General features: G+C 35.5%; 1 protein-coding gene across 2 annotated transcripts in view; it reads left to right on the top strand.

Moving 5' to 3' along the window:
• The window catches only part of Trim23 (tripartite motif containing 23), a 29,290-nt gene that overhangs the window by 10,261 nt on the left and 4,010 nt on the right, over positions 1 to 15,019 (top strand). For both annotated transcript variants that reach the window (XM_038324070.1, XM_038324069.1), the window contains exons 4-10: positions 1,202 to 1,480; positions 2,010 to 2,192; positions 3,708 to 3,923; positions 7,238 to 7,372; positions 11,544 to 11,673; positions 12,125 to 12,235; positions 13,609 to 13,733. In XM_038324070.1, coding sequence (XP_038179998.1) covers positions 1,202 to 1,480; positions 2,010 to 2,192; positions 3,708 to 3,923; positions 7,238 to 7,372; positions 11,544 to 11,673; positions 12,125 to 12,235; positions 13,609 to 13,733 — 1,179 coding nt within the window. The remainder of the gene's footprint in view (positions 1 to 1,201; positions 1,481 to 2,009; positions 2,193 to 3,707; positions 3,924 to 7,237; positions 7,373 to 11,543; positions 11,674 to 12,124; positions 12,236 to 13,608; positions 13,734 to 15,019) is intronic.

Here is a 15,019-nt window from a genome sequence, read left to right as displayed (position 1 = left end):
ACTTGCTTACCATGGATGAATTCCTGTATTTGAGCCCCAGGACCACAAACAGACATAAGAAATGCTTTTTGATACTTGAAAAACTGGAAGTAATATTTAGCAGCTGGTAATAGGGTGTATTACTTCTAATATGTGGTTTTCAGTCTTGATTGTAATCTATTCACCTGCAGAGCTGTTGGAAAGTACTCGTGTATATTTGGAAAAAAAATACACACACACACAATTCAGCTCACAAAATTTTTTTGAGATCAGATTTTTCCATTTTGAGCCAAGAGTGTCTTTTGTTTTTGAAGTTTCCACAGTTAATTCCATACCTTAGTATGAGATTATTTATACAGTATAGTGCTGATTTTCTCTTTATAACTTCTTATGACAGGTAACTAAAGCAGTGGGAATTTAACTCTTTCTAAGAAATTAGTAATGTTTCCGTGGTTCTATTTCTTTTGAAAATTGGATGGAAGAGATCTTTGCACTGAGTCTATGAGATGTTTTTGTATGTAGCTCTATGGCATAGCATCTGCCTGGCACTTATAAGGTTCTGGTTCAATTCTTGGTACTGGGGGGAAAGAGACTATTTATGAGAATAAATTTATTTTTGCCCCAGATTCATAACCCATGTTGATAATTAGTCTCAGAGATAGCTTCTTACTTTTCTGGAAAAAAAAGTATTTTTTAGATGGGTAGGTAACACATGGCCTTTATCCTTACCAGTATATTTTCATTATTAAATTTCAGGTATGCCATTGATTTATGTACTGGGTCTAGCAGACTAGACCAATATTGAGTTTAAGCATAGTTTAGTTAATGGAAGAGCTGAACTTTGTTTGGTTAAGGAATCCTTGTGACAACTAAGTTGTCACAACTAGTTCTTAAGCTGCAGCTGGTTGTTTTCTGTTTCTTCCTTCTGTTCTGTAATGTGTTTGGTTGTATCATGGATTAAAGTTTCCAGAACTTCTTCTGGCTCTAGAAGCCACTTATTTTGAGAGACCATTTTGCTTTGCTTACTTTGGTTTTCTTTTGTTTAATTCCTTAGTTCTTTGTTTCTATTTGGAATGATTGACTTAAGAAATTTCCTTTTTTTGATCATCATATATGAGCCTGGTAAAGTTAAATAGAAAAGATTGTGGGGTTTTTTAGTTCAAAATTTGTCATGTTTTAATGAGTGGGTTTAGTTTTAAGGCATTACTTTTTTGTTTATCAGAGCATCATTCGGTGTGATGAAGATGAAGCTCACGTTGCATCTGTATATTGCACTGTGTGTGCAACTCACTTGTGCTCAGAGTGTTCTCAAGTTACTCATTCTACAAAGACATTAGCAAAGCATAGGCGAGTGCCTCTAGCTGATAAACCTCATGAGAAAACCATGTGCTCGCAGCACCAGGTGCATGCCATTGAGTTTGTTTGCTTGGAAGAAGGTTGTCAAACTAGCCCACTCATGTGCTGTGTCTGCAAAGAATATGGAAAGCACCAAGGTCACAAGGTATGAGCTTAATTCAGTTGGATGACTATTTTACCAGCCTACCATTTGCTTTCGTTGACCTGTTTATTTATATGTATTAAGAACTGATGAAAGTTAAGAGATTAATGAGTTGGTCTCTAGCATGGAAAAATAATTGAGGATTGTAGTTTCTGAATAGTATAATTTCAGAGTGACTTCATGATTATTTCCAACATGAGAGAAAAAGTCCCATATTTTTGTGCATGCTCTTATAATATTGTACTTCTTTGATAATATTTATATCTATTGATAACTCATAATTTTGGGCGATCTCTTGGTTTCTTGTAAAATAGTACATGTACTTTCAACTTCTGATTTATTTCTTCATATTATAGCTCTTTTAGAAAGGAGTGAAATAAATTAGCATTTTTTTGTCTTCTAATGTTGTACTATTTGAAATACGTTACAAAAACCTCTTGTGGCTGATGTTCGTTTATATTAAAAGAGATTTAAGTAGTTTTTGTAAATCAGTAGACACCACTCACCACTATGAATTGTATTGTATTTTTAGCATTCAGTACTGGAACCAGAAGCTAACCAGATCCGAGCCTCAATTTTAGATATGGCTCACTGCATACGGACCTTTACTGAAGAAATCTCAGATTATTCCAGAAAACTAGTTGGAATTGTTCAGCACATTGAAGGAGGAGAACAAATAGTGGAAGATGGAATTGGAATGGCTCACACAGAACATGTATGTGTTCTTTTCTAACCTTTTTGTCTTTTTAACCTCTTCATTCTCTTTTTTGCACCTTCTAATAATTATTGCACAATTACAGTGTGCTAGCGTTGTACTGGATGCTGAACATAAAGTTTTGAAAATGTTTTGGCTTTGTGGAATTTATTCTCTATCATATAAGAGAGTTTCAGATTGATAATTATTTTTTGTTGTGGGAAGGAAGTACAGTATACTTGGTAGTACATAAGATGTATAACACATCATAGTTCATGGAAGGCTTCCTATAAGTGATGTTTAAACTGAGATTTGAAAGAATTCAGTCAGAAAGAAAAGTGGGTCAGGTGTAAGTTATCCCACAAAGGGAAAAATGCACGTAAGTGATTGTAAGTAAGGGCTGGACAGATTGATTGTAGTTTCTTAAAGAAATTCACTTTGTTTGGAGCTCTGTGTTGGGTTGGAGAAGAAGAAAAATCGAAGAATTAAAGACTAAATCATTCCATAATCTAATAGTTGTGCTGAGGAATTAGAACTTCAGGTTAAGAGCAAGATGAGCCATTAAACTATTGACATAGGAATGAAATAATTACATTTACATTAAGAATGTTACTGTTAAATATAGAAGTGAGTTGGAAGAACAGTAGCACTGAAAGCAGGAAGATCTATTAAGACACTGTTGGAATCATCTAGTTTAGACATGTTTGTGTCTTGTAATACTGGAGTAGCAATAAAAAGAGGATGAATTTGAGATTCTAAAGAAAAGTTAACTTGGCAATTAGTTGTCAGTAGTGATTGGTGGGTGGTTTGATTGGTCAGGAAGTTAAGAGAAGTTAGAAGACTGTTTACCATAATCAGATGGGAAATTATATTGTGTGGACCAGTTTGCTGGAGGTGGTGCTAGTAAAGCCTGACTGGATTCCGTAACTATATTGAAGTCAGCAGAATTTGCCAAGTCTAGTTATAGAATATGAAAGAGACATCCATTTCTCTCCCTTTCCTCTCTCCCTCCCTCTCCCTTTCTTCTATCTTTGTTTTCTTTAATTTTTTTTTAAATTTTTTAAACTCCTCTCTGGATCTCTCTCTCTGAAGATTTATTTATTTACTGTGTATACAATGTTCTGCTTGCATGTGTCCCCCCAGGCCAGAAGTTGGCACCAGATCTTATTACAGGTGGTTGTGAGCCACCATGTGGTTTCCAGGAATTGAACTCAGGATCTCTGAAAGAACAATCAGTGCTCATAACCACTGAGCCATCTCTCCAGACCCTTTTCTTTGCATTTTTTTTAAAACTTCAATCACCTGATGAAGTTTCTATTTACTGAAATTAGGTTTGGAGATGGGTAAACTGGGGATTAGGTTCCAATTTGTTTCAGGTATAATTTATTAACAGTTATACTTCAAAGTTCATACATAGGAAAAGGTGTAATGGATAGATTAAAATCTCTAAGGGCGAAGATGATATTTAAATTTTGGTACTTTACATTTAAAGTATTTAAGGTTTTTATTGTTTAAATTTTACTTTTGTCTTCATAGGTCCCAGGTACTGCAGAGAATGCCCGATCATGTGTCCGAGCTTATTTTTCTGATTTACATGAAACTCTTTGTCGTCAAGAAGAAATGGCTCTAAGTGTTGTTGATGCCCATGTGAGAGAAAAGCTCATTTGGCTCAGGCAGCAACAAGAGGATATGACTATTCTCTTGTCTCAGGTTTCAACAGCCTGTCTCCATTGCGAAAAGACTTTACAGCAGGTAAGTAATTCAAATGTAGCTAGGCTATACTTTTTATGTTAAGTATACAATTATCAGAGATACGCTTTATTCTTTCATTTCTTTAGTGACTGGGTTTGACTGCATGTGTTAACATTACTCTTAGGACATGGTCTCTAACTTTAAATTGTTCCACTAACCATATTAGTGTCCTCCTATTCATATGCTGTTCCTGTCATAAAACCTTCGACTCTAGATCGCCGTAATGTCATTTTTTTCAACCATGCCAAGCCCATTTGCCTTGCCTTTCTTTATCGTACATATTCTGTCTTTTGATGTATTCTTTTCTTTCAGTGGAGATTTTCCTTCTTCAAGGTGTAACTCAGATGTTACTCTTGGAAGCTTTAATCCATCACTCAGTTTGCAGATGATTTCCTTTTTTTAAAATAAGTGGGATTCAAGATTGTTTGAGCAAAAATGTCACAAGTGGGAGGTATAGGGGTAATTATTGCCCTAGGAGTTTTTGAAATGCTATAGCCTATCTTGTCTTTACTGATGTGCTTCTAATAATTGTGCTGATTTCAAATTACAGTTTACAACTTTTACCAGTGTTGAGATTTGTCTCTTACATGTCTCATTGTACTTAGAGTGTGAGCAGCCTACAGGCTCATTGTTAGTTTTACCAGTGTTGAGATTTATCTCTTACATGTCTCATTGTACTTATAGTGTGAGCAGCCTACAGGCTCATTGTTAGTTGTGTTTGTTGTTGAGCTCTTGTCATACTGACATGTAAAAGTGGATGCATGTCTTAGCTTGTTCTTTGTTTCTGTGTAAAATGCTGACAGAAACCATCTTGGGGCAGGAAGGATTTATTTGTCTTACAGGTAACAGTCCATCAATGAGGGAAACCAAGGTAGGAAGGTGCAGACAGGAATTGAAGCAGACACTGTGGAGGAATGCTACTTAATGGGTTGCTCTCCTTGGCTTGTTCAGCTACCTTTCTTATATAGCCATGGACATGCCCATGGGCCAAGCCAATGGAAGCAATTCCTCAGTTGAGATCTCCTTTTCCTATTTATATCAAGTTCATGACCAAAATTTTTATGATAATGTACATGTCATTTATAGTGTCTTTTAATTCTTGTCTTACTCTTCTAAAATCTACTATTGATACTGGAGCTAGAACTGTGTAAGTATCTGTATTGTCTCCTAGCTTCATCCTGGGCACTTTTAATAGAGAGCAAGAGAGGGATGCTGTAAGGTAGGTTACTCTTGGCTTGGTGTTCCTGTGACTATCAGCCCTCTTAGAAGGATATGGAATTTTTGAAAAGTTTGTGGGGTCTTTCTTATAGGTTTCTTCATTTCCATGGGCACTGCACACGTGATACATAGACAAATATGCAGGCAAAACACCTATGCACATATGCACATATAATTTTCTTTTTCATTTTCCTCCACTTCAGTATTTGTTATTTAATTCTTGGTCATGTTGATGCCAAGTTCTAAATGTCAAGTTATTAATAGACGTATACAAATAAAAATTTGAAAATTCAAAAAAGTTTCTATAGCTGGGTATGTTGATACATTCCTTTATCCTAGCACTAGGGAAGCATAGTCAGGTTGATTTCTGTGAGTTAAGTCTGGCCTAGTCTACAAAGTGAATTCTAGACCAGCTAGAGCTTAAAAGTAATAACAAGAGTTTATGTATGTATGTTGCATGTGTGCACATACACCTTCATTGTGAAAGTATGTATGTATGTCCAGATGTACATACACATGAAGGCAAAGGATGCTCTCATGTGTTCTGAGGAGTGTGGTATACCTCCTGTTACATATGGTCTTCCTGAACCTTAGGGATCCTCCTCTCTATGACTCCTGAAAATTATTTACAATAGCCATACCTTCAGTTTTGAATGAGTGAAGTGTCTATCAAGCCAAATTAAAGAATAAATAGTAAGTGATAGATGATAAATAGGCAATGGATGATAGATTTATATAAATAGATAGGTGAGAGAGAGAGGGAAGGAGGAAGGGAGGGAGAGGGAGAGAAAGGAAAACATCAAATTGGGTGCTCAAAGTATCCAGTAGAAACTGGCTGGGCAAATGTCTCTAAGGCAACCAGCTAGAGTCTCTGGCAGAGCAGATTGTCCCCTCATGACATTTTCAGAAAAAAATAACAGTAGAAACATAGCATAGTCAAACTGGGAACTTATCATATTTAGCAGAAACTGACTAGGAAAGTCCCATTAAGACAGCCAGCTGGAGTTCTTGATGGACTTCAGGCAGAGCAGGGCCTGGGGTGAGGCTTCCAAATAAAAGAACAAATATCCACAGGTAGAGATAACATTATCAAAACAAGTGCTCACCATATCCAACAGAAATCAGCTGGAGAAGTTGAGGGAGCCAGCTGGAGTTCCCAGTTGAGCTTTCCATGGACGAGCTTTCTGTGGCAGAACTTCATACTTCTCTTTCTGACTGTAGACACTTTTATGTCGTGGGATAAACAAACAATAGTAACATGTTTGGAATGATTTATCTTGTAGCTGTTTCTAAGGACATGATGTGTGCTGCCTAGTTTTATGTCAAGTTGACACGGCCTAGAGTGGTTTTGGAAGAGGGAATGGCAATTGAGGAAATGTCCCCATTGGATTGACCTCTGGGCAACCTTGTAGTGATGTAGGTGGGCCCAGCTCACTGGTGCCACCCCTGAGCTGGTGATCCTGGGTGCTAAATAAAACAGATGGAACAAGTCATGGAGAGCAAGCCAGTAAAGCAGCACTCCTCTATGGCCTCTTCATCTGTTCTTGCTTCCAGGCTTCTGCCCTATTTGAGTTCCTGCCCTGACTTCCCTTAGGAATGAACTGTGATGTAAAACTGTAAGCTGAAATGAACTCTCCCTAAGTTTCTTTTGATTATGTTGTTTTATCTTAGCAATAGAAACCTAAGAGATGATGTTTTTACTCTTGATCTCTTTCTTGTCATGGAGTTAAGGTGCTATCCCATAACCAGACAAGGAGTTTTGAGGACACTTAACATAAGCAGACTTGGCTTTGAAGTTCCTGAGCCAGCTTCTCAGTGAGCTCAAACAACACAAGTTTACGAATGTAGTGTACTTTACACCTCTTCAGCACTGCAAGCAAGTACCATTGTACCTGGCTTTTTACATAGGTGCTGGGTGGGGATTAAATTCAGAGTTCTCATGCTTGTGAGGCAAGCCCTTCATCAACTGAACTGTGGCTCCTTAGCTTCAAAAATTTACTTTTTATATTATAATGTTAAATGGTCTTTATTGAAAGTTGATGAAGTCTCCATTTTTAAAGGAAAAACTTTATGGAAAATATCATCTTGTTTTCTAGGATGATTGTAGAGTTGTCTTGGCAAAACAAGAAATTACAAGATTATTAGAAACACTGCAGAAACAGCAGCAGCAGTTTACAGAAGTTGCAGATCACATTCAGTTGGATGCCAGTATCCCAGTCACTTTTACAAAGGTGATGTACTGCGCTTGTTTTTACCTATGCTTTCTACAAATTGTAAGTAAGTAGCATGAAATGTAAATCAACTTAAAAGAGAACACTAGGAAGTTCATGAGTTGTAAACTTTCAATGAAAACTTTAATCAGTGGGAAATAGAAACAAGTGAGATTTAATCTCTGTTATTTCCCAATTTAAATGGAACTGTACCTAAAACAGTAATTTTAAATGTTTAATACTTATTATCAGTTATCCAGCTAATATTCAGATTTCTCAGTTTTTTTCCAAAGTAACAATTTTTTTGAGGTAGTATCACATAGCAGGTGGCCTTGAATTTTCTGTGTAGCTGAGGTTAGTCTGAACCTCCTTTCTCTACTCCCCAGTTGCTGGTATTATGGGTATGCACCATCATGCTTGACTTCCAATCAAATTTTTAATTGTTTTTGTTTTGAGAGAGAGACTCCCAAGAAGACCCATATGTGGTTGAAGTATTTATTTGTTTTTATAATGGGTTGTGTTTGAACTCTGTCTTGTTTGCTATTTTTAGGAACAATTAAAAATTATTTTTTATATAATTATTCAAAATGTTTACATAGTTGAAAGTCAAATCTGCAGTGTACAATCCATTCAGTAAAGACTACTACCCCATCCCCTAACTCTTCATTCTGTTCACTATACAAAACCATTTAGAGTTTTTCTTAGTTTTATTCCTCAAAATTATAGAAAATTTTTTATGTACTTTCGCCACTTTTAAAAGTGGAATGCCTTTCTTTTCTTCAAGTGTGCACCCTAAAATCACCCCATAACAAGATATATGACTGTTTTTACCTTTTTAGATAACAGTTCTAAGTACCATTATCCAATTATGTCCAAAATATGTAATATAAGACTTATCTTACCTATTTATGCTTGGTGTGACAGTCTGTGCATGTGCACATGTACCAGTATGTGCAGAAGTCAGAGAAATATGTTGGGTGCCTTGCTTTATGTTTCTTTGCTTTGTTCCCTTTAGATAGGGTCTCTTCTGAACCTGGAGCTAGTCTGGAGGACAGGATGTCACAGTGATCCATTTCTGTCTTCCACACCATGATTTGTATGTGGGTGCTAGGAACTAGAATTCAGTTCATGCAAGCACTCTTAGCAGTTACCCTGAGCCATTGCCCCAGTCCTAGCCATAACCTTTTTATAGGACAGTGGAGTGCTGTTAAGTATGTTCACACTGCTGTAAAGCAGAGCTGCAGAACCTTTTTACCTTACACACTTGAAACACATACTTTAAAGAGCGTAAGTTTGAGTGGCTGGAGAGATGGCTCAGAGGTTAAGATCATTGCCTCCTCTTCCAAAGGTCCTGAGTTCAATTCCCAGCTGTCTGCCCTCTTCTGTCCTGAAGGCATACACACAGACAGAATATTGTATAATAAATAAATAAATAAATAAATAAATAAATAAATAAATAAATAAATATTTAAAGCCCTGCTAACCACCATTCTCCTATCCCTACTATGTCATCTAACTAGAACAATTAAAATATTTCTCTTTTTTTGGTAGGCTTTTTTAAAACTTAACATCCTGAAAGTTCATATTCTAGTATGTAAATAATCGCACTTCTTTTTAAGACTGAGGAAGCTTTTCTGTATTTATATATCATATTTAGTTTATCTGGTCATCTGTTATGAGCCTCCGTGTGGATGATGGGAACCAAACCTTGGCTGTCTGCAAGAGCAATAAATGAGCCACTGAACCACCTTACAAATCCCCTCTCCTGGCTTTTTAAGAGTTTATTATTCTTATGTTTTGTAGTTTGGTCTTTGAAGTCTTTAGCTAGGTTTATTGTTTAGTGTTTTGTTGCTTTTGATACTATTCTAAATGGGATTTCTTAGATGCCATTTTGAATTGTTCATTAGAACTTGTCTTTTTCTGTTGATCTGTGTATGAACAATTCATTTATTCTAACAAGACTTCCGGGTTTCCTGCATCAAGCTCATGCCATTTATAAAGAGAATTTCACATGGTTCTTTTTGGATATTTTTAAGTCTTTTCTTTTTTAGTTGTTCTAGTTAAGACTTCAAATCCAGTAGCATGTTGAATACTCTTGTAATACCATGTTAAGTAGAAATAGCTAGATGGGAGCGTTGTCTTTTTCTTACCTTAGAGGTGTTAGCTATGGAATTTTCATGTGTATGGTTTCTCTTCCTATCTGATTATTTTTATTTTATTAATTTTTTGTAAAGGCATATGGATTTTCTCAATTACTCTGTTGGTATCATTTAAGATCATCAGTTGGTTTTTGCCTTTATTTGTTGATGTGGTACATTAAGTTGATATTGATATGTCTGTCTTCTAGGTACATTTGGTCATGGTGTATAATCATTTTAATTAGGTACTGAATGCAGTTACTAGTATTTTATAATGTTCTAGTTTATATCTTATGTTTGGTAAGGAAAGAGCAGTGATGGACACGAAGAATGCCTCAACTTATTTTTTATTTGAAGTACTAGAGATCAAAATACACCTTACCCATGCTATTAAACTCTTCTACCAGTTCCTGCGGCAGTTCTCTTCTTGATTTTGTACTGATTTGAGTGCTATAGCTTCTCAGCTAGTATCTGGGGTTCTTAGAACTTGATTTTTATCCTTATATAATTTTATTTTTGAGGTGTAGTATTGAACTACACTTCATATTTTGGAGCCCATATATATATAAAGTTGATGCTTATGGAACAATTGAACTTAAGTAGAATGAAAAGGAATATCTTATAAGTTTCTAAAAATATTAACATTTAAAAAGAAAATAATATTTTTTAAAATATTTATTTATTTGTTATGTATACAATATTCCGTCTGCGTGTATTCCTGCAGGCCAGAAGAGGGCACCAGACCTTATTACAGATGGTTGTGAGCCACCATGTGGTTGCCGGGAATTGAACTCAGGACCTTTGGAAGAGCAGGCAATGCTCTTAATAACTGAGCCATCTCTCCAGCACCCAAGAAAATAATATTCTAAAAAGGGTATTAAAAACCAGTAAAATTTTGAATCATGAAAGTCAAGAAAAATAGTATTCTGTGGACTGGAGAGATGGCTCAGCAGTTAACATTGGGTTGCTTTTAAGAGGACCTAGGTTCAGTTCCCATCTCTCACATGGTAGCTCACACCTGTCTATATTTCCAGTTCCAGGGAACTGACACCCTTACACAAACATACATGCAGGCAAAACACTAATGAACATAAAATAAAAATAAGTTACATATTTAAAAAAAGAAAGTTAAAATAGTACTCTACAAAAGGAAGGAAAACAATAGTTTCTTGTTTTTGCTTGTTTGTTTTCAATATAGGGTCTCTCTGTGCAGCCCTCACTGGCCTGGAACTTGCTCTGTCGATCAGACTGGCCTCAAACTTACAGATCCACTTCTCTGCCTTCTGAGTACTGGGATTAAAGGCGCACACCACCACCGCCCGGCTGCAAAACAATAATTTCTAGTAACAAATAATACTTAACTGTCAGGAAGTATTGTACAGTTTTATATAAATTTAAAACATAGTCTAATAAATGCTTACTATTTAGTCTCATTTTTATAGTAGAGAGAAGTTAGGAATATGTATATATATGTATGTATGTATGTTCATTTCATAATTCTTTGTAAAAATCAAAAAATCAGAAATGATCTCAAATCTGACAGATTGGTTAAATTGTGGCCCACAGATGATAAATTATCAAGATAGTTTTGCCAGTATATATTAAGGTGAAACATATGGCAAATGAAAAATAATAGTTGTATTACTTATATAATACTGTTTTCAAAAGTACGTTTGGAGAGTTGGGCTATATTGTTTGTTTTTTGTTATAGGATAAGGCCCTGAGTTGTTTTCTAGCACTAGAAAAATAAACAAAGAAAAGTAAATTTCTTTTATGCTTCTTATCCAATGTGGAATACATCTGGGAAAATATATACCAATATTTTATTTTTAACAAATATTTCTTGAAATTTAATGGTGGTCTTTATTCTTAATTATCACTTTTTTAGGAATTAAATTTCTGTGTGATATTTACATGTGTGTGCATATATTGTGTGTTCATGCACCTGGAGATTAGACAGATAAGGTCTGTCACTCAACATGGTTAAAAAACAAACAGAAAACAAAAAGCATGAATACTGTCTTATTCTGACTTCAGTTTTTCCAAAACTGCAGGACAACAGAGTTCATATTGGACCCAAAATGGAAATCCGAGTAGTTACATTAGGATTAGATGGTGCTGGAAAAACTACTATTTTATTCAAATTAAAACAAGATGAGTTCATGCAGCCTATTCCAACAATTGGTAAGTTTGAATACTGACAGCCAACCAGCTTGTAGCTAGCTGAATTCTGAGTGTGATATTGTTATACAGGTTCCCTTTCCTGGCTCTAAGACACAATGAGATCATGGTTGTGGGGGCTGAAATATGCATGGTGACATTGCAGAGGACTAAATGTTGATGGGGCAGTTGGGTGGAATAAAAGCTTACAGAATCTGACTGACATTAGGAATGAGGAGGTAGCAGTGGTACAGAACTGGCAGGTATATGGACTCCAGGTCCTGAGGACCCTGGTGAAACTGTAGGGGGTCTAGCATTAAAGGTAGACATTTCCCAAAGTTGGTTTGGCTTCAGTAGCTATTGCTATAGTAGACAATTGCTACCTCAAAAATATAAACAGGGATCTGCTTTTGTTTGATGTGTCATTTATTGTTAAATATAAGTACAATATAAAAGTAATGTTTTGACAAAACAGGTTTTAATGTGGAAACTGTGGAATACAAAAATCTGAAGTTTACCATTTGGGATGTTGGTGGAAAGCACAAATTAAGACCATTGTGGAAACATTATTACCTCAATACACAAGGTATGAGTCAAAAATGACATTTTAACTTAAAAAAATTCTTAAGATGAATTTTAGTCCTCTGATTTAACTAGCAAAACTGTTACTTAGAAGAATAATAGTGGAATTTGAGTGGGAAGGATAGTGGAGGGTGTAATGTGAATGCATTTCATTTAAATTTCCAAAGTAATGGTGAAACTGGGATATGTACATTTAGTTTACTCATGAAAGGCCATTTTTGTAGAATAAAAAACATTCTTACCTCCTCTTGGTTGTTATTCAAGTTGAATCAGTATTCTTATGGGTATGATTACTGACAATAAGGTAACATGAAGTTGAGTTTGTGGCACATATGTGTATTCTGAGGTCAACATTTAGCTTATTGTTATTGCTCAACAGCATTACTCCTGATTTATAATCTGTGTGTTCCTGGAGGAACCCGTCATTTTCTCTGGACCAAATGGCACATATTCCAGCATTTCATCTAGCCTTTGTCACACTTGGATCCATTCTACACTTTGTGCAATGCCCATCAAGCATATAATACACCCATTTTGTATGTCATCCATCCTAATCCCATTTAAATGTTAGACTAATTATATTTACTCTAGAAATTTTGATATTATGGTTAGTATGAGCCATAATTTTGAAGGAGAAGAAAACTAGAGAGATAATCATGGTGATACCTTATTGAAGGAGAAGGAAACTTTATATAATCATGGTGGTATCTTAGATTTTAAAGATTATATCAATTTTTTTTTAAGTTTTTGAAACTGTCTCACCATGTAGCCTTACCTGGCCTGGAACTTGTTATATAGACTAGGCTGCACTCAGACTCATAAAGATCTTTCTTCCTCTGCCTCTTGAGTAGTGAGATTAAAGGTGTGCGCCACAACATCAAGGCTTTGTGTGTGTGTTTAACCTTTTTAAGTTAGCATGCATAGTAATGAGTTTCATTATGGTATTTTCATATGTATATGTCATCATCGTACTATCCTCCTTCCTTCTCCTGGTCTTCCTCCACCTAAATAGTTCTCCTCTGCTTTTGTAAGACTCTTTGTAAAGGGAGTTTTCAAGATAGCTTTTAAGCACATTTTCATGAGAGAGAGAGAGAGAGAGAGAGAGACAGAGAGACAGAGGAATTTGTATTTGATAAGTTTTATAAATCCTATTAGAGAAGAAAGTAAACCTATAAAGTTATGTAAACTACTCAAGATCATCATTAATTATTAAGTCCTGCTATTAAATAGGCAGCCTTTAAATGAAAATAGATGGTAAAAAATTTAGCTAGACTAATTTATGTTATTAATAAATTTATTACTATTTAATAATGAATGGTACTTGGTTAATTTAACTGAAATTTAACAAATAACGAATATTTTTGTGTATTTTGGTAGCTGTTGTATTTGTTGTTGATAGCAGTCATAGAGACAGAATCAGTGAAGCACACAGTGAACTTGCAAAGTTGTTAACAGAAAAAGAACTCCGAGATGCCTTGCTCCTGATTTTTGCTAACAAACAGGTAATGGATTTTTATATCACAACATTTACTACTTTAGTAGCTTTTTATAGCCTATGCTTCAGTCATAAGTCATTTGAGAAGATTTCAAAGAGTCAATTCATTAACTATAAAATTTCTGCTGTAGAAGTGTTACTTTGGTATCCTAGAGTACACACAAACACACAAATCAAGTAATTGATGCAGGTAATGCATTCTTGTGTATGTATATGACGTGTTAAATTCTAATGAAGATAAACTGAGAAGTAACTTCAGTAAGGAGGCAGAGCTATTCTAAATGAAGTGGTATCTTAAAGGATCTAAATGTAGTATTTAGGGAGCAAGATCAGGAGGATCTGTCCTGGCCTATATAGAAATCCCAAAGCTAGCATGAGCTACATAGCTTGACCCTACCTCAAGAAAATAAAAGGCTAGGGTTTTAGCTGATTTGTAGTGCTCTCGTGCAATATATGCATGGCCCTGGTTTTGATCCCTCAAATGGATATGGTGGGGGGATTGGGTTAGGAGATTGGAATTAAAATTGTGATATGATGAACTTATAGATATCTTTGGGTGTATAGGTGAAGGAAATAGTATGGAAGAGAAAATGGAATGGGTATTTTTAAGGAGCATCATACTAATTTACATGTGAGATTCAGGTAGAGGATGAAGAAAACCTAGATTAATAGATCTATTTGGTCATACGGTAAAGGCCTTCCAGGGCTAGAATGAAAAAGTTAAGATTTTATTCAAAAGAAAAGATAATCTACTTTTTGGACTCATTAGTATATAATAACACCATACCAAAATTTTAAGACTAATATTGGGGGTAGAAAAAAAACACAGCCAGTTAGTAAAAGTAGGACATGCAATACATGTAATACCTTGACTAGAGGAATAGAAAGGTGGAGATTAGAGGACTTTTATAGGGTACAGTTAGAATTGTGACTGAATGGAAAAGATGGAGGATTAGGTGGGAAAGGCTAGGTTATTAAATATTGAACCTAAGCTTCATAGGATGGAGAGAATGCTTTTAAGGGAAGTAGTGTTTGGGTTTTTAATTTCAAGTTTTGTGTATGGGTACTACATGTATGTTTGTGCATGTGTATGCCTGGTGCCCACAGAGGTCAGAAGAGGGGTGTCAGAGACCCTGAAACTAGAAATAGACAATTGTAAGCCAAAAGCCACACAGTTGTTAGAACAATTGAGTACTGGGAATAAAACCCAGGTCTTCTGGAAGAGCAGGCAATGCTTTTAACCATGGAGACATTCTTTGAATGAAGTAAAGTTGAATATAGTAGATGCCACAG

This window comes from Arvicola amphibius, chromosome 3 (assembly GCF_903992535.2).
Source record: "Arvicola amphibius chromosome 3, mArvAmp1.2, whole genome shotgun sequence".
In the NCBI taxonomy this organism is placed as follows: Eukaryota; Metazoa; Chordata; class Mammalia; order Rodentia; family Cricetidae; genus Arvicola; species Arvicola amphibius.
This window is presented reverse-complemented; position numbering and strand designations above follow the sequence as displayed.